Below are 25,511 nucleotides of genomic sequence, written 5' to 3' on the forward strand. Positions count from 1 at the left end.
CCAACAACATTTGCCTATGCTGCAAAGAAACTTAAAAAGTAAAGAAAGAAGACAAACAAACCATTAATGCAATTAAATGTGACAATATCTGCAGAGTTTCAGAGCTGGAGAGTTTAGCTCGGGTCATTTTTTTTTTTTTTTTAAACATGAAAGGGTTAACCCAATGAACTTGAACTTCTGTTTTTCAGTGTTACCTGTAATCCGAGGTTTTTAAAATGGTATTTCTCAGCTTCAATTACAGCAGTGCTTTCCAATCCATGTCCTGCTTCAACAGACCTGGAGCTGGAGCAGGTTGATTTGAAGGCTCACATTTGCTTCCTGCTTTGAAAGACTTCATTTTATTACAGTAGTAGCTCAGTTCCAGCTGTTGTGACAAGTCAGCATCAGTTTAAAGCAACGGTGTGTTGTTAAAATAAACACAACAGACAGTGGAATAGAAACCTTGCAGACTTTATTATTAACAAACTTTCCGATTTCCATCTGTACAGAACAAAAATTGTACAGGAAGAATTAAATCAGATGATGAGGGAGGAGCTCCATGGATTCAAACACAAAACATTTTTATTGATTTTTTTTTTTACAAAAAGATCTTTATCGTCACAAACTTAAAATCAAACGTTCTCGTCATCATCGTTTGGGGACAGCGGTAAGCTTTGAGGCAGCGTTTTTTGCTGACGCACGCGCACACGCGAGGTCTGGAATCTGTGGGCAACACAAACGCACATCCATACACAAACAAAACACACGCCATCCATCACACAAAGGCCCACATGCTCCTCTGGTGCGTGCTGCAGGGGATTCTGGGATGTTCTGTACAGCGGGGTCCCTCAGTGGGGCGGCGAGTAGGCACAATTTGATAAAACTGACGTCAGATGGGCGAGAGTTAAAATTAATTGTGAAGGCAATTAAACGAATCGGAGCGCCTCGTTTTCAAGCGGGGAGGGCAGCGAGCGCTCACCACACCAAGCTGCAACTATCAGGACAACAAACCGCAGCTTGATTGCACAGTTTACTGTGACTCCATGTACTGTGCGTCAGAAGGAGCAATTCATCAGTTGACCAAGTTGCTTAGATACACCACAATAAAATTTAAAAAAGAAGCTTCATGACACTGAGACGAACGTACAGTAACAGCAAAACCTCGACCACCTTCTCCCTCCACCTTTGACCTGCACGTGGTGAATCACGTGTATGCGGTCGACGCCGCATTAAATCGGCATCTGACACTTGGATGAGCCCATTCTGAATCAAACCTGTTACAGTTTTAAAGGGGGCTACTGTATATACAAGATGCAACCAGAGTTTAAAACAGCAAAAAATCTTGGAGAGCGTCGTCTCTCTCCTACCCAGAAAAGCGAGGGTTTGACGATCCCCAACGAACCGATTAGACAGATCTAAGGGGAGCTACACCTGCACCCTCTTTCCACAACATAAACAGAATATGCAGGCTGTAAATTAAAATTGTGACTAAACCATCTGTACCAATGTTAGCAGTGACAGTCGCACTTCAATTTTAAGCGATTCCCAATCTCTGCTGATATAACGGTCATTTTATGACTTATTACAATACATTACTTACATACTGCTCCTTTACTTGAACTCAGTTGTAGCAGTGAGGGAAACCAACCACAGCCGTTGTGTTTTCACATCCACGTCACTGATCAGCTTTAATCACGTTACGAAAGCACCAGTGGTCATCCCCAAAGTATAATCATCACATCACTGATCTCAGCTCGTCTCCTGTGTCTCAGGCGATCAACAGAGTCGCTCCACGTTCTGGGCAAACGTGTTCTTCGACATCACCGTGCAAGGAATCGGACTCACGCCGCCAACCAAAGAGGCCGCAGCAGGTCGATGCACATAGAACACGCCCAAAAAAAAAAAAAAAAACGTAGCAACCTACTTCCTCCACTCTTCTCCCCATCTTCCCACCCCCACCACTGCAGAAAGGAAGGGAGGCTCCCTCGCTGGAGAAAAGGCAACCAGAGAACATTCAAATCACTTGGAAAAAAATGTGTCCATTAGAAAACAAATAAATAAGGCTATGACAAAACAAAACATATATATTTATATATATATATATATATATAAAAGAATGAAAAATGTGCAATGATTCCAGTATCTTTACACTAAAATGTTCACATCTCTATAATAATGCTGATTTTTTTTTCTTAATTCTGTTTTTTTTTTTTCTGCATTGCTCTCAGATTTATGTACCCAAGTCACTGACAGCCACTCTGCGAGTCCATGACTGGGGGTGAGCGGGGCATGATGGGAGCTCACTGTAGTGTTGTGAGCAGATCCTGCTGCAGGTGGACGTGGTGCACTTATGGCACCGCTTCGGCTGAGAAATTAAAACTAAATTGTTTTTAAAACATCGGACTGCATAAATGGACAGCTGAAGTTGCCAGGTCTGCCGTTTCGAATTTTTTTTACTTCACCACAAACTATTTCCTTGTAGGAAGAGCTTTAAGCAAGCTAGCTGGGAGTGGTTGTGATGCGTCACCCACCCCCCCAACAAATGTTTCTATCTCATCTGTGTGGCTTGGTGGAGGGTTGACTGGTTGGCACCACCCGCCTGGCAGTCCCATGGCAATAAAATTGAACATACACATAAAAAGGAAAAAAAAGGAGGAGGAATAGGAGGACAAACTAGAAGAATATGGTGATATGGAGACAGTTTTCATCACACACACACGCTCATTCACACACTGTAGTCTTTATAAATGAATATTTTCCCGTCCCACTCTCTACACATTTACACTACGATTTCCGCCTCCCTCTAATTTAAGTTTGACCTTTGATCCCCTATCCCAACAACCTGTACGACCTCCTCCCCCGCTCTCTCTCCTCACCCAACTCTCTCCCCAGCACAGTAAAAGGGGTGGAGAGGAAAGAAAAACACTGCATCTATAGGTGAGTGCAGGTAAAACTGATGGACGAACTGGTGCTCTGCATAAGAGGAAAAAAAAAATCAGCAGATAAAGAAGAAATGTTTTGGACGTGGCCTTCCTGGAGAGAAGACGAGTTCATATAGAAATGATGAAATGAGTCGGTCATCGCGCACAATTTCCTTTGCACAACTGTGAGTGAAGTCACTCCAGCAATGTAAGAGGAGGCGGGAAGCAGCAGGAGTGATGAGAAAGTAAGCGCTGCGAGAAGAACCGAGAGGCAGGTGGGTGGAGTAGTTGTAGCTGTCAGGGGTAAATAACGGAAGGAGGGGATAGAGTCCTATTTCAGCGGTGGATCGTTTCTCCTGTGGGCGTGTCCTTACCACAGAGTGGGTGTGGTCTACCTGTCCTTCAGCTCCTGAGTGACACGCTTAGTGAATCGTCCGCAGAGCAGACCCATTAGGAAGAGCAGGGCCACACCACCAGCAATCATAGTCAGGATGTAGTTCTTGGACGGCGATGTCATCACTTGCACGGCCAAGTCTGAGAAACCCTCAGCAGGAGCAACCTGTCGTCAAATCAGGAAAACAAACATACAAACAGACATTATAATAAGAATAATAAGATTCCATGAAGGCCAGGTTAAAACAAAAATGTTGTGTGTCAAAATAAAAGAAAATGGAGCCCTTTAAACAGAAATGTGTTAATAAAAACAAAAACACTCCAGGGGCTACAAAATAAAATTTAACCAGATATATCTATACAAGTTATTGTTTCCCTTTGGAAATATTTGAAAATTATAGCCATGTCATGTGGTACATTACATCAATGTAAAATTCAATTCAAAGCAAGGCTATTCACTTCAATATAAAAGATTTCTATGCAATTTCTTGACTCAATTTCAAATTAAATGCCCATTTAAAACCAATTTTATCAATTAAATATAAAACTTAATAAAACTTTATAAAACTTGATACAGCTCAATGACTGAATGACTGCAGCTACTGGGTAGCAAAGCTCCTGTGTGTGTTGGTATTTTGTGTGAAGTGTTTTGCTGACAGTGTGAAGAAGCCGGGGCTCGTGTACCTTGGCAGCGTAGCTCCACATGTCGATGCGATCCTGAAGTCTCTTCTTGCACTCGGGTTGTAGACGAATGCGTTTGTCCTGCAGCGCCTCCATGAGACACGACATTTCTGAGGAAACAAAACCTATGTCAAACATCTTGGTCATCGACATCAATGGTTTAGTGTCAATAGTTAGAAGCTATTTAGTTTTTTTTATATATAGTTTAATATATTTTAGTACTAAACACTGATGAAAGTCATTAAACCTGGTGGCATGTGTGTGGAAAGTGGACATATTAATTCCAGTCTGCTTTTATTCAATCTCTGACCCCAAAAATGTGTTTACAACAAAATATAAATGCATACACTTTTTTGAATGAAAGATAAACCAAACCTAAATAGTGTTTAGAGACTTTTTTGTAGGTTAATGAATAAAAAGGAGCAAGAAAGAAAAAATTATAACAAAAGTTAGAGTCAAGTCATGTTCCTCTGATTATATAAAGGGTACAAGTCTAAGTTGCAGCTGCTGTGTGCATTTTTGTGGACTCACGGCGCCCCCTGCCAGGTGGTATGGCAGCACAATGGTGCTTGATATCCAGAGCGCAGGCAGTGTGTAGGACAGGGTCGACAAAAATGTCTGCTTTACTTTCCTTAAGCAGGTTCAACACCTCCTGCAGAAGGGGGAGGAGGGGAGAGAGGCGAGAGATAAAGATAAAAAATTATACAAAACAATAACTTTGTTTATGTAAACCATTTGAGTTCTTGCTAGCAAAAGGAATTTAGTATTTAAAAAATATCATAAGAAGGCAGCAGTGGCGTTTGTTTACCTTTTTGCATGCCTCCTGTTTGATCTTCAGCAGGTTGACCTTCAGACACTCCTCCACCTGCCCTGTCTGCTCCTGAGCTGCTGCCTCCTCTAGACACAGCTGAGGGATCTACAAACACACACACACACGCCTTCACAGTCAATAACCTGCTCATGGTAAACAGGACTGAGCAGATCATCATCATCATCATCATCAGGTGATTCATTATTTGTTATATTGTCAAATACTTTTCAGGATGTATTAAACATTTCACTGAGCTTGTTTTAATGTTCTACACTTTTAAATTCTAATGTCCATACCTCCTGTGTGCAATGGATCTGCAGCTGAAGGTCAAGTCTGTAGTCCAACGCCGACTCCTGCAGAATGACCCTGATCTGATCCTCACAATCTGACGACAAACGCTGCCACAATAAACAAAACACATTGCGTTACACATCAGTGACCGTCACACCAAACGTCTCAAGTGTGTTGTGATTCTGACCTGGTCTGCATATTTGAGCTTGAGGCAGGAGATGACCTGACCCTCCAGCTCACTGTCTGGTGTCGCCTTGTTCAGGACTGACTGACAGAACTTTGGGATGTCGGCTTTACAGGCTTTCCTCAGCACTGGGTTCAACCTGAAGTCTGGAAAGAGAGACAAACACAAACACAGACACTCAGTTGAAGGTAGACTTATTAGTGGAACTTGAGATCATGAGAATGCTGACAGACTGAAAATGAGTGAGACCATCTACCTGTGTTCTGGGTCATCTGTCTTTTTGTGATCATCTGTTTGCATTTGGGATCCATCATCTCACTGTTCTTGTTCTGTTTCAGACACTGAAGAACGTTCTTTCCCTCCGACTCCGTACAAAACCGCTGAAAAACACACAAAAAGACATCTGTTACAAACAAGCTCCTTTATAAACATACTGTATTCCACTAACACAGCAAGAAATAACTTGCTTTTGGCATTTTGCATCCTACTCTGTGGATAAGTAGGGCTCTTCTACCCTTTACTTATCGTGTGACATTGGTGTTACTGGACCCACCCTGATCATGTGTTTGCAGACTCTCATCAGCTGGTAGTCCAGTTCAGGATCAACCATCTCCACCTCCTGCAGCTTAAAGACCCGCTGGTGGCAGCGCGGAGTCAACAGACGCTTGCTTTCCTTCAGACACTCGATAACCTACAGTGAGAAAAAGAGAGTCTGATCATTGGTGCATCGGTTTTAATTTATGTGACACATGAATCTCCTTATACTGGAAGTGTGGAGGATTGATAACTCGACTCAAAGAAAAATGTGTGTTTTAGAAGGATAGACCATATGTGTATGTTTACTTGTGGAGCAGCTGACCTGGGCATTGCCAAATGGCACGTTCTGACACAATTTGGTGATGTCCTGCTTACAGGAGTCGTACAGCTCTGGCTCCAGGCGGATGTCCTCCGACTGCAGAGAACCAGACAGGATTAAGTGGGTTTACGTAAAAAACAATGGCACAAACATGGATTGTGATTGTGCAGCGTCAGTGAACATACCATCTCTACTTCCTCCACTCGCAGCTGTTTACGGCATTTGACAGACACCCGGTGTTCCTTGGCTTCCTGTAGTGTGTCGTTTCTCACTGTGGTGCTGAGACAAATCACGACATCCACCCTTAAAAGACAAAAATCAAGATAAAGATCAACCACATGTATATCCTTGTATCACATACACAACAGCATCTATGTATTGGTGTAAAAATGAAGCCCAACTATTACTCTGGACCTCCTCACTTTTACATTTTAGTTTAAAACATTGCTTTGTTTAAACAAATCATCCAGATTACTTTTTTGAGCACCAAAAAAAGGAGACTTGTCTGTTACCTTCAGATTAAAAAAATAAAACAAACCAGAATTGTGTTTTAGTCCGGACAAGTAGAGACAAGAAAAACATTGTAGACAGTTTCAGTTTCAGAGTCTTATGCACATCTTGCCTGGACAAAAACTACATCTTGTTCTTTTCTACAGTGGGGATTGCTGTTCCTTTCTTGTAAATAGTATTGGCATCTGAACGACCAACTGCAAAAAACTGTTGCTGCACATTTAGATTTAGTAGTATGGACAGACATTTGGTGAGATTTCAAAATGTTCTGAACTACGTAGAAATATTCTTAGTATAATATTATAAATCAACAGGATTCCTCTGAAAATAATGAGCTCTCCCCTCAAGAGGAGTCCTGAAAACTGAAGTGATTAGCCACCATTTAGAGAGCATCTTTGACCTTTGAGAACAGCACATGCAAACTACAAATACAAAAGAGTCATTTGGTGTCATGAAGTGATCCAAGGCAACCAAAGCTCATAAAGTTTAATATTTGATATAGCAGGAGCAGTAACAGTTTATTATTATAATTTGTTTTACAAAATGTTCTTCAGCAAAGGGCACAATGCCACATCTGTGACCGGCTCTGAAACACCACTGTGCTTCTTACTTCTTCTTGATGTTGGGGCACAGTTTAAGGACGTCTTCCTTGCAGGCGGTTTTGAACTTATAGGAGAAACGGAAATCTTTGATTTGAATCTGAGGACATTGAGAAAGAATGAGAGAAATTATTACTGATGAATTCAGCAGGAAAAACAAAGCACATGTGTCACATAACTTAAGGATTAAAGGGATAGTTCGGAATTTTGGACATAAGACCTTTTTTTCAAATCAGCCGGTGTGATGGATATGTCTGGAGAGGTTTTCAAGAAATTTTATTCAGTTCTTCTAGTTGCCGAGTTTGCTGGTGCTATGGCTAGCGCAAGTCAATGGTACCTGCTAGCATGGCATTAGAAACACTCACACTGACTCCACAGTGCACCCGAGGCAAATCAATTGTAACGGCAGACTATCGATGTACATATCTGTGTTGATAGAATAATATTTGAAACAAAACTAACGTCGCATCGCATGAATTTTTGAGGGACTACTTTCTCAGCACTATACTTAGTAAGTATGATGCGCTGCTGCTGCTGAGACATAAATCCTTCAAATAGCAAGGTTGGTTTTATTTCAAACATTCTATCAACACAGATATGTACATCGATAGTCTGCCGTTACAATTGATTTGCCTCGGGTGCACTGTGGAGTCGGTATGAGTGTTTCTAATGAGTAATAAGCTGTGTCTTAATTTAGGTTAAGGACTTATTTGTCAGACGTGTAGACCATGAAGGTTGAACTGAAATGAGAGGATCTGGTCTAAGGGAGATTTCACCATCATGTCACCGCTGTTGCCTAGTAACAGAGCTGCAGCTGGATGTGGTACAGAGCACCCACAGCACGGCTATTGTATGATACGTATATCTAAAAGTGTGTTTATCTCCAAATAGAATAGCCAAGTTGCACCACTGCAACATATACACCCTCACAACCCCAGAGACAGAACACAACAGAAAAACTACAGGGTCTTTCGAGGTTTTCCATACTTATAAACTATCTGAAGACCACTGTAGATTTTCCTACACAGTTTCAAATGGAAGAGGTAGGGGTATTGGTATTTCACTGGCTTTCCCTCAATCTTACACACTGAACATTTTAGATTAGCTAATAGCAATATGCAATAAAGATGCTTATTTCTCAGGCTGAGGGCCAACAAGAATGTTCTTCTTTTCATGTTGAACATATTTCCGTGACAATGTGCTTTCATCAGTGTGCTCACCAGCTGGAAGTGCGTCACTCCGACCGCACACTTCTCATTCATCTCCTTCTGGTGTTTGTTCTGAACCAAACACTCCATCAGATCACCAGAGTCTATCTGATTATCAGCAACCTCCTGACAGATGGAAACAGAAATCAGGAAAAAAGAGGCAGTATTGAACTCAAAATTCTAGATACTATTTGCATTTTGTACGTGAAATTAAAAAAAAATCACCAAAACTAAACCCAGAAAATATTACTCCTAAGAAAATAGCATTATACGTGCAGTATATAGCACATTTGTTAGACAAGAAAATAACAAAAATACCTGACAAATACGTGAAGAGATATTAGAAAATATATCAAAGTTGACAAATGTATACTGACATTATACAGACGTACTACTGTACATTATCAGACTGTACAACAAACACGGCTAAATAATTTAGACAATGGTTTCAGTATCTAAAATGCTCTCAAAAGAGAACACGCATACAAACACACACTTGAAGGTTTAACAAATTAGTTCCTTGTGGTCTTAATTTGTTGAGTATGTATTCAAAGTCAATGTGTCATCCTTCCTGCTTCCTATTATCTTGGTTTTCACAGCACATCTGTTTGATATATTTTAGCCAAAAAACACAATAACATTTTTCCACTGAAACATTTCATCAGATCAGACTTACATGGCAGTAGGCCTGGATGACCGGTTCACAGGCTCTCATAAGCAGCGCCTCAATCTGAATATCCTAAGGACAGAACAAACACAGACACGCTCTTAACACAAAGCATCTTTACAAATCAGATCCACCAGTTCTGGGTCAGCCACTTTCAGATGTCTATAGTCTTTGGTGTTTCTCTCTTGCTGTTTCACACATGATCTCACTCAAGACATTAATTGGAATCTATACAAGACGATATCTGTAGACTCTCTGAAGTGGCGTCTACAGGCAAGAATTGTAATGAGTCACAACTGTATAAGAAATTGCAGTTTTGGGATTTTAACTGAAAAAAAAAGGTTAATATTTTAGAGGTAAATTTGAGTTTACACTGAATGGTGTCTGCTGAGCTATATATATAAAAAGCAATGCAGGGGAGTAGGAAAACACAAAAACATAGATATTTAATAATTATTAAAAAAATCTATGATCTCTGAACTGACCATGGAACATTTTTTTTTTTTTTTTTTTTAAACTGACGGTTACCTCCGACTCCAGCTCGGTCAGGTTTCCCACCATATCTCTGCAGTCAGACACCAGGTCCTCCAGGTGGTCCTGCAGACACTCGAGCTCCTGACCAGCCTCGGTCTTCTCGCTGCACCACTTCCCCAGGTCAGTCAAACAGCGTCGCTGCAGCTCAGGGTCCAGTTTTACATCCAGTGCCCTCTGGTGGAGAATCCTCTGCACCTCCACCTTACAATCCCTGGAGAGCTGCACGACAGTTATGAAGTCCAGTTAGAGTAAGAGTTTTGTTGATTTGTCCACTTTTAAGTGTTACTCCACTCTGGTAAAGGTTTGCAATTGTGTAAGATTATTTAGATAGTAAATAAAAAAAACACATTTTTCTTTTTCACTTTACAGGCAACACAATTGTGAAAATCATCTTCAGTTGCAGACTTTAATAAGACATGATTATTTGAGGAACACCCAATTCTTGTTCTGTGAGGCAGTTTATATTCTGAAGGAGGAGATAGTGATTCACCCACAGCTTATAAACTGGCTCTAATTTCATGTCTCAATGTGCAGCTCTGTGAAGACACTGACATTTCAATTGCACAGATTTACGTCATCTCTGTAAACTGATCCAATGACTGATCCGATTTAATTAAAACGAATTGATGTCACTGCACATGAAATGCTCTTGTGAGCAGGGCCTTAATACAGAAGCTAGTTATGCATGTTCTCAAAAAGACACCAACAATAAGATGGGCTACAGAGATGGATGATGCCATTACTTTTTAAAACTAGTCAAAACTTAAATTAATTTCAATTATTACAAAGTCATGCAGAAAATCCATCCTACAAAGAGAGAAAGTACATGACTAAAAACATTTATTGCAGTGGAGCGTCACTCAAGAGCACAGCTGGCACATGTAACACTGATGACCCGATTCACAGCACTTAATTAAAACACAAAGATCATCAAGAGTTTGATATCGATTATTCAAAGCACAGTTCAGAAGCTCATTTCACTTCAGCAATTCCAACTGAAAATCAGCTCTTTCATGCACCAATGCCAGATGAGAATTACCAGGACACAATCAATTCTTATCATGACAGATGTCAGGTTTCCTGTGATTATTATTTGTTTAGCGACAGGACTTACTCACAGCGAGACCGTGGTTTTCTGCTTCAGCTTCGGAGCTACAAGAATATTCTCTGGTCAATGACAAAATTCACACAAAACTTCTCGTGCATTTACAATAAGTTTGCCATCTTCTGTATGAAAAAATCTGCCTTATTTCTTGAGATAAGCTTGGTGCTTCAGGATAGAGGCACCAACACTTCTGCTTCGTTTCATTGCAATTGTTGTTTGACAGTATTACATTGTACTTGCTTTATTTAAAAATAAAAAAAATGAATACTGGCCCATGGCCTACCCCAATGATTTTTTAAGCAATTATTCTCATGACTTAACAAGCCTTTAAGACAGAGTCAAGAATTTAAATTAGCTAATGTGCATTGTTTATGGTATAATGATGATGACAAATCTCTTTAGCATGGTCATTCATTCACTCACTCATTAACCACCACTTATCCTTTAAGGGTCATGGCAGAGGCTGGAGCCAATGCCAGCGGACATAAATATAAAACATAACCTCGTTGCCAAAGGTAATGAAAACTGTTAATGATCTCTATTGACCCAGACGTGTTAACATGGATTGCAAATTGCACAGCAGCATTTATAATACAACTTCTATCAGTACAGACAAACCCCGCTGTTGGTGAGTGGGGAATGATGTCGTTATTTTTGGTGAACTGTTCATTAAAATGGTCAAAGATTAGCTCAAAATTCCTCCTGGAGTGTTCCAGGTATAGACTTACCCTACGTCCCTGCTCCACAGAGCGGTAAGCATGACGATACAGGCAAGAGAAGATGGCACCAGGCGGCATCATCTCGCTTGTTTCGTTCCAACCTCGTGTATGGCAGAGCCGAGCTGCATCGCCCTGACATTTCTTATACAAGATGGGATCCAGCCTGAACAGAAAACATGGGGATAAATGCTTTGTTCAAGAGACAGGACTGTTTACTGTCGGTGCATAGTCAAATATAACAATAATATGGCACCAATGGCACAAGATTTAAACTAAAACTGTTACGTCTTCTGCAGCACACAAAAAAAGTTAAAGTAAGTAAAAGCTAGCCACGTCTTACTTCCAGTCTCGGGCGATAAAGTACTGCAGCTCTAACAGTCTGTGTTCACAGTCTTCCACCATCTTCTCTGTGTACAGATGTTCCATCAGACAGGACAGGATCCTGCAGCAACAAAAACATAAATATGTTCAGGTGTATAGAAAACAGCAAAGTAATTACTGGATCCTGCAGGTGCCGTCTTATACACACACACACAGTATGATCTGCTTTCTAAAGAATGACCGTCATGACTATTTAGTCGGAGCTATATTGCAAAATGAATGGGAAAAAAGGTAATTTTTACCTTTATAACCATTTTAACTTTTCGTTTTCTAAGTTTCTATTTTGTGCCACAGCTGCTGCTTCTGTGCTTAGTGGTGAACACTGAAAGTTGATTATTGTCTTTGTCCCATGACCATGCAGTAGTTTACTCTCATGATCATTTCTGGAACTGCTGCAGGTCAGAATGATCAACAGATAAGTCCTTATTATAAAAGCTTTAAAAATAATAATAATAATAAATAAATACTTTGGATCATTATGAAATTGTGGCAGGACAAATTAAGACCAGGGAGGAGTAGCGAAAACAATATGAGGTTTTTGTCTTTATTCACAGTGTGAAACCTCATCTTTCATCATTTCTACTGCCATTTGTGCAAATGTAAAAACTAAACTAGTTAAAAATGAAGGTGTCACAAGATGCTCATGCATTCTAAATATAACATTAACCATTAATGGTAGGCTAAACACATTTTTACAGGGAAAATTAGTTGAGATGTGATTTTGTGAAAGCAAAATAGAATAAACGGATGAAATGAGGAAAACAAAGTCACTGAGGCATGTGACTCACATGGGGTCTCCATTGCGAATGTGTTTGCAGGCAGTCTGGATGACGGATTCGCATGCCTCGTTCAGAGCACGGTCAATGCGGTAGTCTGCTCCAGGATCAGCTTCCTGGATCAGAGTCTGGAGCTGAGGACAGAAAAAGAATTCCCATCGACAATATGAATCCAACTCTATGCCACACATGTTTGGATCACTACACGGTGAGTTGCTGAAAGTCATTTTAAGAACAGGAGAAGATGTTTACTTGAAAAGATATTTGAGAAAAGGGAGGTCGTCGTTTGGTGTGTGTATTAAGAACTTGAATCCATATCTAACTTCATAACATCTAGGAATTATGCTTTACAACACATTTTGGTAATTTTTCTTATTTATGTGCATCTTTATGTAAATTAGTTAAATATTAACTATTGGTATAACCAAAAAAAGTCTTAGTAGTGCTGACCTGGAGGGATAATGTTTATGGTAACTTACCGCCCTCTGACAGTTGGGGTCTATTCCACCCATGTCCCCTCGGCCGACCCTCATCAAGCAGTGCAGCGTCCGCCCTTTGCGGTGAAGACCAGAGCAGTGACTCTCGATCTCAGTGCGACAGTGCAGCACAATCTCAGGACTCAGAGAAAAATCCTCCATTAGCATCCGTCGGTAATCCATCATCTCGCCCTGACACTCGCCACTCACCACGCGACCTAAAAACACACAAACATTTGATCAGATATGACATATAGAGTTGATGGGCATGAGCAATAGTTACAATTATGTCTAAAATGTTTCATCTTTAAAAAAATAAACTTTTTTTTTTAAATACTTGTTTTTTTATTGTGTTTATTTCCTTATTCAACAGAGTCACAGCTTTTGTAATTTAGATTTTTTTTTAAAAAGCAATACTCGTCCTTGAGTTAGAAAATAGAGGGATTTATATTTTAGTGGCATCTCGTGTGGTATTGCTCCATCTAGTTTTATATCTATTACACGGTGGAAATTGAACTGTAGTTTGTCTTCAAATTACATCACAAATAAAAACGCAATTGCAATATTTGTCAGAAAAATGTCAATTAAACATTTTCCCCAAATGGCTCAGCCGTATTTCACAGCGATGATCTGCGTTTATGAAAACTCTACATTTAAATCTAAGTGTATCCAGATTTTTTCCATCGAGTCCGCTTTCATTAGAGATTCTGTGAGCAGCCTTACTGCTGCAGTTTTTCTTCCTTCTCATTTTCTCAAAAGTGCTGCTAACTTTCTCGGTTGCTTTTCCACTCAAGATCACAGGAGAGCCTGACAGGCAGACAGTGTGGGAGGTTCACTGTGCTTTTGAAAAGTCAATAAATCACAAGTGAAAGCACACCGGTGACTGACAGGTAATCCAGCTAATAGTAGCCTCTGACTGTCAGACAAACAACTGAGTATATTGATTGGTGGTTGCAACTGAGAGTGATTGAGGGGTTCACAAGTTCAGAGGCATAACTTCTCACCTCGATGCACAGCAGACTCCAGACAGAGCAGCAGGTAGGACAGACGAGCTTCTCGGGCTCTGGGCATGCTGGTGTCCACGCTGCAGTGGTACTTCCTCAGGTCTGACTTGCAGGCTTTAGCAAGCGAGTAGCTCACCTTGTAGTCCTGAGCGATCAGCTTCTGCCTGGTGGTCAAGGCCTCACGGCACTGCGTACACATAGCCACCACCAGCGTCACAATAAAGCTACATACACGTCGTACATGTTTTTTCACTCTTGCACGAAATAGTCACATTCTTTGAGTATGTCACACATTGAAAAATCAAGTTAACATTTGAATTGAATTTCTCCTGAAGGAAGGAGAACTACAAATTCTTGGACTCACCCTCTCGGACATGGCCTCTTCAAACTTGTGATTGAATAGACATTTGTAAACTCGTCCTTCCCCTGCCAGTATCTGGAAGAAAAAAAAATCTAATTATAATTGGTAAAAAAAATCCATGTCACAGAAATGACTGATCCAAAGCAGAAATATAGACACATGATGGAACTATTTACACAAATTCATGGAGAAAGAAAAAGCACAACAGGAAACAAATGTTTATCTGAATAAGTTTAGCTAAAGGAAAAAAAAGCCTATGTCACAATCATTAGATCATGCGTTATAATATTTCATATTCCTGTGAATGTGTGCAAATTCTTACATTTTCACAGAAGCGTTCACGATCCTCATGACAAGAGACGTACAGGTAACGGTCCAGGTGGAAATCATCTGAAGAGAGTTCAGCCACTCTCATGATGGACTTCTTGCATTCTTCCTTGATTGTGTGTGCCCCCGGCTGTTCCTCGGCTTCCCGTACCAAAGCTTTCTCCAGACAGGCGATCACTACACCCTGTGAATGGATGTCCTGCAGAAAGATCCCAGCCACAGGGAAAGCTAAGCTTCACACAGTGAATATTGTCGTAATCGATTACGTCGACTAATCGTTGCAGCCCTAATAATAATTGATGTCCAACAGGCTTATGAGTGTTGAACTCAGCTCAGCTATAATATTTTAACACAGATTAAGTTTAGTTTTTGAGTCTCACCTTTTCCCCGGTGCTGATGCTGCCGCAGTGCAACGCGTTGATGTCTTCGCGACATTTGTCCATGAACCCACATATGAGTCGGTAGTCACTGAAGACGATGGAGGTCATTTTGGTGATGTACTGGTTACACTGGTAATCACTGATGTTGGTGCGGTGATCCACCAGGCAAGACAACAGGTAGCCCTTGCCCAGCTCCTCTGCGGCACATTCTTTAACCTAAGCAAACATGCCGGCAGCGTCACATCTCTGTTTGAAGACTTGAAAGTCGTTGTTGAAAGGTGCCATTCAAATTAAGATACAATGCATGAAAATAAAAAACCTGATCCGCCTGTCCGTCTACAGAACAGAGATCTGCCAACAAATGCTCCAGGAAAAATGTGGCCAGAACAGATGCACTTTTCACATTCAGCATTTAAATGTTCTCATAAAATAAGCTTCACAGACACGATAATGACCACATTATTTGTTAAAGTTAAATAGCCGTTTACCATTTAAACCTGCATGAATTTTAACCTGCAATTTAGGGGTAGTGCAAAAAGCCCCAAAGACAAATGTGAAAGCATTAACACTGCAGATAGATGTTAAACACACGTATAACCAAAACTAGGAGCTAGAAAACTAAAGCCTAGTTCAACACTACACAAATTACAAGCCAACTTTTCTGTCAGAGAAGGGCTTTTGAGAAAAGGACTTCCACTTAATTAAATTTAGAATCTGGAAACACTGCTTCCAACTAAATGGTGGGTCCCAAAATGTCTGACGTTTTGTTTCGTTTCACTAAAATAATACAGTTTTGTACTGAGAAGTCAAAATAATTTATGTTCCAAGCATTTGTGTGTGCTGGATTATTCTTATCAGGCTTTTACAGCAGCTGCATCTCAACTGACAACAAACCAGGCTACTTGTGAGAAAACATGGAGGAGACATGATTCTTCAGGTGACCAGCTAGTGAATGTTTCCTCAGTTGTTTGTGGAGGCTGAAACAAAAATCCAGTGAAGCTGCAACTGACCTCAGAGATGGTTGTCTTGCAGACCTCCACAGCTACAGACTCAAACTTGGGGTCAGTGGTCAGATTCAGCTTGTAGTTCCACAGCAGCTAGAAAAGAACAGATGCATGAGACTACAGCAAACTTTAGTTTTGTCAGATTCATACATATGCACATGATCTGTTGAAATATAGGATGTTCCATCCAGGACATGTGGAACAATGTACTACAAAATAGCATGATGCATAGTGGTGACATGAGTTATGAGAGGAGAAAAACAGAAGTATAGACACTTACATGGTTGCAATCTGTAGCAATCTCGGTTTCCTAAAAGAAAGACAGAAAAGAAAGGGAGAAGGAAAGAAGAGGTTAGCGTATATCAAGAAGAAAATGTCAGGAACGAGATCAAACGTTTCTGAGATTTGGATCTTTATGTTTCATGGGTCAACTACACTGGACTGAGAAGTTTGGTGAAACAGGGATTTATTTTTCACAACTACGTTTGAAAAATGAAAGTGTAAAGTACCCAAAAAACACGTATCGTCGAGACACTGGTATTGATTCAAATGTCAACAATACGTTCAGGTACATCGTAGGAGGCCTTCTCTCACTACTGAGGTGGCTCCAAACTTCTGGGAGCCATTGTGGCCACAGATTATTTTTATGGAGTCCTGTACTGACCTGAAGTGACCTGTCTAACTTCCTGCTTTGACCAGCAGCCAAACGCCAGCAGACCAACAGTCTCCCCTCCCCTTTAACCAGAGAAGCCCAAAATTATTGCTCTATTCCCAATGGAGGACCAACTTTGTGTGTGTGCTCTGCAGATGGCTGAAGAGTTTCTGACTGTTTACCACATGGCAGCCACAGCATGAGCCAAGAATAGGCCGTTTGTGTGTGTTTGACTAAGCAAGTGTATGTGTGTCGTATTTACAGTGCATTTTACACAGAAGTGTTACAATACTGTAAACACAGTGTGAAGTAAACACAGTGTGATGAGCAGGTCTCAGCCGAGGAAGATGACAGAAGGGTGGGTGGGACAGACAGATGTTATAAACACCACTGAGTATATGAACGGAGTGGGTGCCCCACCCTTTTCACTGCTGCGCCACACATGCTAAGGGCGCTAATGTCCAGAATATTAGATACTGTTTGTTTTGTAATCCAACAAAATTTTCACATCAATCACAATCACATATGGATCGTAACGTGAACTAAACCTAAATGGTGCCTAACATTGTTACATACTCCTCTCTTCAGCAGTGTTATATCCTTTTTATTGTTTCCAACAAAAGCATTAGGAAAAATGGAAAAATTATTATTTCTTCTGAGTGATCGCCTGTCTGCAGGGAAAACCCCACCTCTGCACACACACGCAATCCAACGCAGGACTTAACAGTCTAAACAAATCACATCCCACTTACAGAACACATGATTAATATAGGCATTTATCCAGCTCAGACAGTGGGATCTGCAATGTTTCAGAAAGTCAGAATGTTTTATGCTTGTACTATAATGTAAACAGACTAAGAGGCTAAGGAAGAAAACAGGCGATAAGTATCATTTTGTTCTGCAATTACAGTTAAGTTTAACCAAGTCCAAACTGGAACTCAGTGGCCAGCAGCTGGACCTGTATTCAAACACAACAGGAGGAAATAAAACCAACACTTAGCTGTGTTGGTGCAATCAGACTGAAATACTCAAACTCTTTTTGTTCATTGATGTTTTTCTTTTCTTTAAATAAGGTCAACTCCTCCATCTCCTTTAATAGCTGCTGCTAAATTAAACCTAATCAGCTCTCTTCATCTTGGGAAAACCAGTGTGAGTCAGAGCTTTAACTGAAAGTGGTTGAGAGTAAGAGTAGGAGAGAGAATATGACATACGAGCCAACAGTAAGAGCATAGATGTGAAGATTTGCATCATCTTCATTCATCTATGCACATGCCTTTTCAGTGCTGCCTCCTCCAGGTGACGGTAAAGGCTTTGTCCACACTAAGACTAAAATATTTTCTATTAACAACAATTTGTCCGTCCTCCTGAAAGACGGCCATTCAGTAAATTGGTTGCTTAATTGCAAAAAATACTACTAAAGAAATAAAATCAATGGTGAAGTAAGAGCATGGACAAAAAGGTGGAGGCGTGTTGCAACATTTAGCTTTTACATCTGTAAACGTTATCCCTTATTTTTGTTATTGTCCATAGCAACAAAAGCAAGTACTCAATTAATCGAGAAAGGCAGACTGATTATGAAAATAATCGGTAGTGATATTCATCATCACAATAATCAGCAACAATATCGCACACTACATGATTTCCTAATATCGTGCAGCCCTATTTATTTTTTTAGAATACAGGTGTTTTTGAAGCCACACACCACATTTCCTTCTCTCCATCTCATTGCACGTTTACAGGTGTTACAGCATTATTGATTTTGACATTTTTATTTGGCAGTGTGCACAATTCACCAAAAACACCATCACTACAAGCAATTGATGAGACAGGAGGCAGAGGAAAAAGACGGCAGAGCAGAAAATGGAGCCACATAATGCAATGCTCTTGTGGACACATCAGCACAGCAGCAAGACAGCCAAGCAGATTGCCTTCAGCAGCCACTACACTTCTGCCATATGCTCTGTGGAGCTTTAGCTAGCTCCCAAAGTGCCGTTTGCTATGGATTCTGCACCCAGAAAACACAAGCACCTTTTTTCCAACTTAACAACCAAACAGGTCAGCTGTGTGACAGATGTGTGGGTTTTCACCACCAATGACAACACACAAGAAAAAGACGTGAAGACTTGTGACTGGTATTTGATCTAAGTGTGAACTACACACAAACACAGTTATTTAATTAAACTACTTTCTTGAATTTTTGATGATTAAGCCTAAATCTTAGTGAAAACAAGACAATACGAAAACCAGTAAAACCCTAAACATGATTAACGTAAAAAATGTAAGTCAACCGAGAGTGGCAGTGGGCTTCAAGGATGTCAAAGGCATTAAACGTTTAATAAACTATTGGCAACCTCAGTATTGCAATATAGAGAGCTGTCGCTCCAATGCAGTTGGATTAACACTTTAAAGTTTAAATACATGTCAACAATAAGCCTAAATCAATGGTCACAAAAACAATAGATACTGAAAGGACACAAGAGGATGTTGCCAAGTAACCAGGAACAATTGTTCTGCTTTTTGGCACAGGACCAAAATCATTTTTTAAAAAACAATTAGAAAGCTCTCGTCTTTGTTTAGGAGAATGCAAGTCATTAAAACACAATAACTCTAAAGTTTTCTTTCCCTCTCTCCTTCATGAGGACACATTTAACTACAAGAGTTGGCGTACATTCGGTCTGCAGCTATACCTTCTGGACTAGTCCTCGGAGTTAGACAATTTAGATATTTTTAAAATGACAACATGCGTTATATTTTTTGCTCTATCCCATTTCAGCCTGAAAATGTCCATGTGTACAAAGCCTGGTGTTTGACAGAACACATTTGATGTTGAGAAGGTAACTACACAAAGCCCTTACCTCAACCCCACACTCTCGAGTAGAACCAGCACCCTGACTTAGCCAGACCTTCTGAGGCAGCATCAGTATTGGACATCAATGAATGGGAACTAATCAATAAAGTATATCTGGATCTGCTGGATAGATTCAACATCAAGAGTAAGGCAGCTCATTGATGTTCATGGTCAGACAACTTTCTGCTTGTTTCTTGCACAGTCTGGTGTGAAAATATCGTTATAATTGTTTACTGTTGGGCTGATGGTGGCAGGTTGGGAAATTGTACCATATGGCCCAGTACTACATTGACCATGAAGCAACAACACTGGTATTAAAAGACAACTTGCTGCAGCATGCAGGCTAGCAATTGGCAATTTATTTAAATTGGGTACAATTAGAAAGACCAAGCACAAACAGATACATGTAGGTTTCAAATAGGCCACAACGAAGCAAGACTTCAATGGCAACAACCTCCTCCCTCTATGCTCTGCACCACGTAGACAAAACCACAAAAACCAACAGGACCGAGAGTGGGCAGGCCAGAGACACAGAAAAATGCTACGAGTCTAAAAGCAGCTCATAATCTCACCCTCGAAGCAGAGAAAAGCAGCAAGAGCAGAGTGGCAGCTGAGTGAATTGGGGGCATTCACACAATTTTGTGACACAAACTACTACTCTTTCATGCCAAAGTTACAAGGCACAAGAGGAAAAGTAATAAAACCATGATGACTGACCTCGAGAAACTACGGATACCATTAGCAAAAGAAGTGGCAGGTGTTTGACTCGTCTCCAATGTGGACACAGATGGATAACTAGTGGAAATTGGTGGAAGCAGATGGATACATTTGGCTAAGACTACATAGACTAGTCTTCACAAGTTTAACATTCAACAGAATTTTATAAACTCAACTCTTAATAGATATTTGGTGCCGATACTGGAATGATGAAGGCCTTATTGGCCCTACAAGAAGTAAAGAATGAAGCATCAGCACTCATTTTGATCAAGACAGTGTTTAAGAGAGAAAAAAAGACAACACAAGCACCACAACATACATCACTGTCACCAGGAGCCACTGCCTCTTTCACTTAAAAACATTAAAAACCATTTACCAGGACAATAAAAGAGATTCAGCTCACAGCCTGACACGATCAGGTGTATTCATCACTTGTTCCCACGTAATAATAAATGCTGCCAATTATAATAGTTTGCGATTAGACACTTCCTGGTGTTTGATGCATCTGTTTGGTATGGTATGCTTGACCTGCTTTACCTATTATTGAAACAATTCGAAGAATTAAATAAAACAAGTTCAAATTGTTGAAACATTGACTCTGAGATTAATCATAAGTATTTAAATAAAAAAAAGCAGCCAACTGCCATGTATAAATGTGCGAACATTTAAAACATGTCCTGTTTGTTCTGAAGATGGAGTATTTCAAGATAATGTTTTACCACCAGGGAGGATGCTGCGGTCTTCATTTGACTGTGTAAACGCATAATGCGCACAACTTAAGGCTTGTCTTAGCTTCGAGCTGCTGCTGCAACATTGTGAGCTCTCAAGCAGATAATGAGATTAGAGGAAGCGAGTGAACAGTTTGCTGCCACCCAACCGACAGACAGTCCCAGACTGACCTCACAAACACATATGAATGGTTCCTAAAGCAACCTAATGACCTGAAAACCGAAAGTTCAAAAGCCACAAACCTGAGAAACTCCCTTTGGACTTGCATTGTATGAACCATACTAACTAACTGATGAATCAAGAGAATAATCAACAATTTCAGAGATTGACATTGAATCATTTCTGAAGAACTGGATATATAGCTTGCATGAGAGGTGAAATATCTTCAGAAAACTGCAAGTCCAGTCCAATTAAATAAAGGAAAAGTTGAATAAGGAACTATATACATCTATAGAACTACTCGCATCGCAGCAGGTAACATTGCCACAGAGGGGGTGGCTACTACCTCAGCCTAAAGCTTCAAGTGCACAAACACAAGCCAAATTTGAAGATAGTTGGCAGATGAAGCTGGCAGTATACATACAAAACCTTTCCTTTTAGATTGTTTATAATCCTTCGTTAGCTTAACAAGCAAGCTGTGGTTGTAGAGGGCACATTGCGGTGTATGGGAGCAGCTAGAAAACAGGCTTCTCTACGTGTTCAGGGCTTGTTGAATAGGTACTACATGAAAGGACTCAACATCTTCTTAGTGGCAAAGCTGCTGATAAAAGTTAGTCCTTGTCACCTCCAGTAACATGTTCATGTGGCACTGGTCTCCACAGCTGCTCCTGGGTCTGCAGTCCAGCCGTTACCAACACCAAACAGGGTAAAGAACATTGGGTTTTTTCCAGTCCATTTGACTCAAACTGTGTATGTGTTTCACACTGGTATCAAAACCCCTGTGTGAATGCAAGACAACTAAAACATTTAATAATTTCTGAATTTGCTGAGTGCATTGCAAATGATGCATAACTGCAATTATTATGAAGATCTCATTAATGAGAAATGACTCATTGCTCTTTCAGATTCTCCAGTGAGGCAATTAACACACTTCCCATTCTTATACCGTGTTAAACTAAAACATTTAACATGCATTTTCACTTCGTGTTCTGGAAATTTTATTTAACTTTCCTGTCTTTACATAAATTTAATAGACAAAAGGAACTAGGAATTTTCTAATCTTATTATATTTGAATGATTTTTTAATAATTTATTCCAGTTTCAAAAAGTGCCTGAGAGTGAACACTGATCCTTCCTTATCCAAACAACTTTAACCCTGACACTGTGCCAGCCATGACATAGTTTGACAGTGACTGGGATATTGTGTTGAGAATTTGATAGTTGAGTTCTGACTTTCCCCAAAACTCTGGCATGTGCTACTGCGCTGCCAGTGCCTATTTACTCAAGTCATGTAATGCAATGTGTAGAACAGGGTTTTTTAGAGTTTGTCAAGAACTATTCATCCAAACTTCACACTGCACTTACCCAGGTCCTCTTTAAAGCACACATCAAGTTTGAAGCCGACTCAAAGAGCAGATAAAAACACTACACTTTGGTGGTTCTGCCTCGATTTTGCTTTGTGTCATTTGAACACATGAATACATCCCCTCTGCATTTTATTTTTTACTTTGACAATTACTTTGACAAATGACAATTAAGTGCTGATTAAATTATTATCTTATTAATGAAGGAAATGGGAGATGAAATGTGCTTCACGTGGCTGTACACCCAATGTTGGACCAGCAACATAATAGTCTCAGTCATGTTGATATAAAGATGTTGTGGAATTTGGTACAGGACTCTGAGAATATACTGGCACAGGTGTTAACACAGGAATGGGGTTTTATTGTCTTTATCTTTTTGGCAACATGTTGCCCAAACATGTCAGGGCAATGTTCGCTCTCTCCACACCACCACAGTGACAAGTACTCTAGTGGCCCTGGTGCTGCCTCATGCTTAAGGGGAGGCCACTGACAAAGACCATTCGGCAGACAAAACAGTTTAAGTGCTCAGTCTGTCAGGTCACATGGTGCAGCAGTGGCTAGCATTGAGCCTCAGAGCAAGAAGGTAACTGGTTCAAATCCCATGGGCCTTTCCCGTATGCAGTTCACAGGTTCTCTCCATGCGAGCATGGATTCTCTCAAGGATTCCCCCACAGTCCAAAAACATCCAGTCTAATTAGGATTAGATGTGAAAGTGAGAGTGAATGGTTGTTTCTCTATAAAGATGCTGGCCCTGCCCAGAACTGGCTAACTGTACAGGGTTTATCCCATCATTCGCCCTATGTCAACTGGGATTGGCTCCAGACCCCCCCACAAACACCATGTGAAGGATAAAAGGTAGATAATGAATGAGTGAGTGCTCAGTCTGCCTCACAATAATGTTATGTTAGATATACAACAGCTTATTGACCAGACTGGAACCATTTGCTGCCATTAACGGGTTCAGTTAACAATCTATTATGGTTGTAACGGTATTGACAATTTTACTATATTGCAGAAACAAAAATGTTTCAATAATGTTTTCCAGGCAAAACATATGATCTTGTTTCAGCCATACATAGTGCAGCAGAGCAGAATGACATAGGAACGACAGATGATATCACCTCTTTGTGTGGAAACATTTTGATTTCCCATGTCAAGAAATAAGGAAAAAGGGTGACTAACTATAAACATAACAATCATACAAATAAAGTGACACGAGAGGCCAACTTGGCAAATGCTCACCCTGAAAAGATTTGAGAAGATGCGAGGAAAGACATTTCTGCCAGGCCTAGACAAACTTAAAGTAAGAGTTTACAACTCCTCTTCCCCATAACAGTGTGAGAGCTTAAGAGATCACAAGACACAAGATAGGTGACTAATACTGACTATACAGCCAAAGACTTAGGGCCATTTCCTGTAGATGATTCAGAATGTCAACAAACAGTAGAGCCAAAGCATAAAATCCCATCACAGGAAATTGGACATACTTAAATTCAAACACTCTCTGTAAAGAGACAAAAGCATAAGTGAGAGCAACGCGAGCTATATCACAATCACAATTATGTACTTGTGGATAGAAGCTCATTAAATGTCATACCGTGGATACAGTCACAATATCACAGCAAATGTCTGTAAATTTAACTATTGTTACAACCCACTAATAAAACTATATATTTAGACAAGCTGTACACTTCACAGCGGGATTACAATGTTAACCCAAAGACAAACATGGAGCTGCGAGATGCTTGAGATCAAAATAACGGGAGTGGTGCAAAACAACTAACTGATCTACTGTAGTGACACTGGTATGTCTTGTCAGTGTCACATTAAGACATTCACTAGTCCAGGTGCCCGAGGTACGACCAGATAACCTACTAGGTTGTGATAAAACACACGCTGAAACGATACACGAAAAGAAGCTGCTAAAGCATTGGTGGTCATCCATAGCAGATGTATTTCTAGCAATTTCTGGTTAAAAGCATAGCACAAAGCGGGTTACATCCTAGCGTCTTTTTGCTGATGGTTAGCGTCACGCTGTTCCACGTAGCATATAGGAGATATTTTTAAGACAAAAAGATTAATTAAAAAAAAAACTTATGAGATGCAAAGAAGCCAGGAGCCATTCGAGGTAACGCATCATGCCGAATTGAAGACGGGACACTGAACACATGTGAAATGCCTGCAATCTCTTTCTCTGCACTACACCATACTGAAACCAGCATCGCAATGCATAAATTGTTGACTTTCTGACCGGCATTTGGCGTGACGTTCTCTCTATCAAGGCAAGCGCCTAGCTAACGGTGGCAGCTAACGGTGGTTAGCTTGTTCTTTCGTCAGGCACACCCTGCTTCTTCTCCTTCATCCACATGAGCATGTCTCGAAAATGTACCTCTTTCTTGTCCTGGAGACATTCCAACACCGCCAGGTTGTTGTTCCATGAGTGTTTTGGGCAAAGCCGGGTCAGGTCCTCCCTGCACACCGCCTCCTCTGCCAACTTCCAGCCGGCAGTGCGCCTCCGAGAGAGCGAGGCCCCAGCACCCAGGTTTCTCTCTGCGGCTCCTGGGTTAACCACAGCCGGTCCCAGAGCTCCGGCTGGATTCTGTGGGTTATCAGCATTACCAGTAAATTTGGCGACATTATTGTTATCTGCTCTAGTTGAATGTACTGACGAAAAGATGCACATCCAGAGCAGGAGCAGAGGAACACGTATACAGTCCGCCATCTTCACAGAGCCAGGCAGCCTGCTGTTGCGTTCAGGAGCAGTCGGGATAATAGGATTTTCCGTAAAGATACAATTTTGCCCCGTTTCTATCCAGGATGAAAGTGGGCGGCTCATGAATAATTTACTCGTGACTTGTCTTGTGATGTGTCAACC

General features: G+C 40.6%; 1 protein-coding gene across 1 annotated transcript; it reads right to left on the reverse strand.

Moving 5' to 3' along the window:
- Positions 1-473: 473 nt before the first annotated feature.
- On the reverse strand, positions 474-25,358 carry glg1a (golgi glycoprotein 1a; the record flags this gene model as incomplete). The annotated part of the gene is made up of 25 exons (XM_083893337.1): positions 474-3,459; positions 3,978-4,084; positions 4,506-4,626; positions 4,783-4,890; positions 5,082-5,183; positions 5,264-5,406; positions 5,517-5,640; positions 5,814-5,951; positions 6,120-6,212; positions 6,302-6,419; positions 7,237-7,325; positions 8,446-8,559; positions 9,110-9,172; positions 9,629-9,853; positions 11,468-11,621; positions 11,799-11,900; positions 12,628-12,749; positions 13,095-13,309; positions 14,096-14,282; positions 14,460-14,531; positions 14,779-14,982; positions 15,164-15,379; positions 16,174-16,260; positions 16,448-16,477; positions 25,026-25,358. The coding sequence occupies 25 exons, from the start codon at positions 25,356-25,358 to the stop codon at positions 3,292-3,294; spliced, it is 3,435 nt and encodes a 1,144-aa protein (XP_083749463.1). The 3' UTR covers positions 474-3,291.
- Between the last annotated feature and the right edge of the window lie 153 nt (positions 25,359-25,511).

Source organism: Microchirus variegatus (genome assembly GCF_963457635.1).
Source record: "Microchirus variegatus genome assembly, chromosome: 8".
Classification (NCBI taxonomy): domain Eukaryota; kingdom Metazoa; phylum Chordata; class Actinopteri; order Pleuronectiformes; family Soleidae; genus Microchirus; species Microchirus variegatus.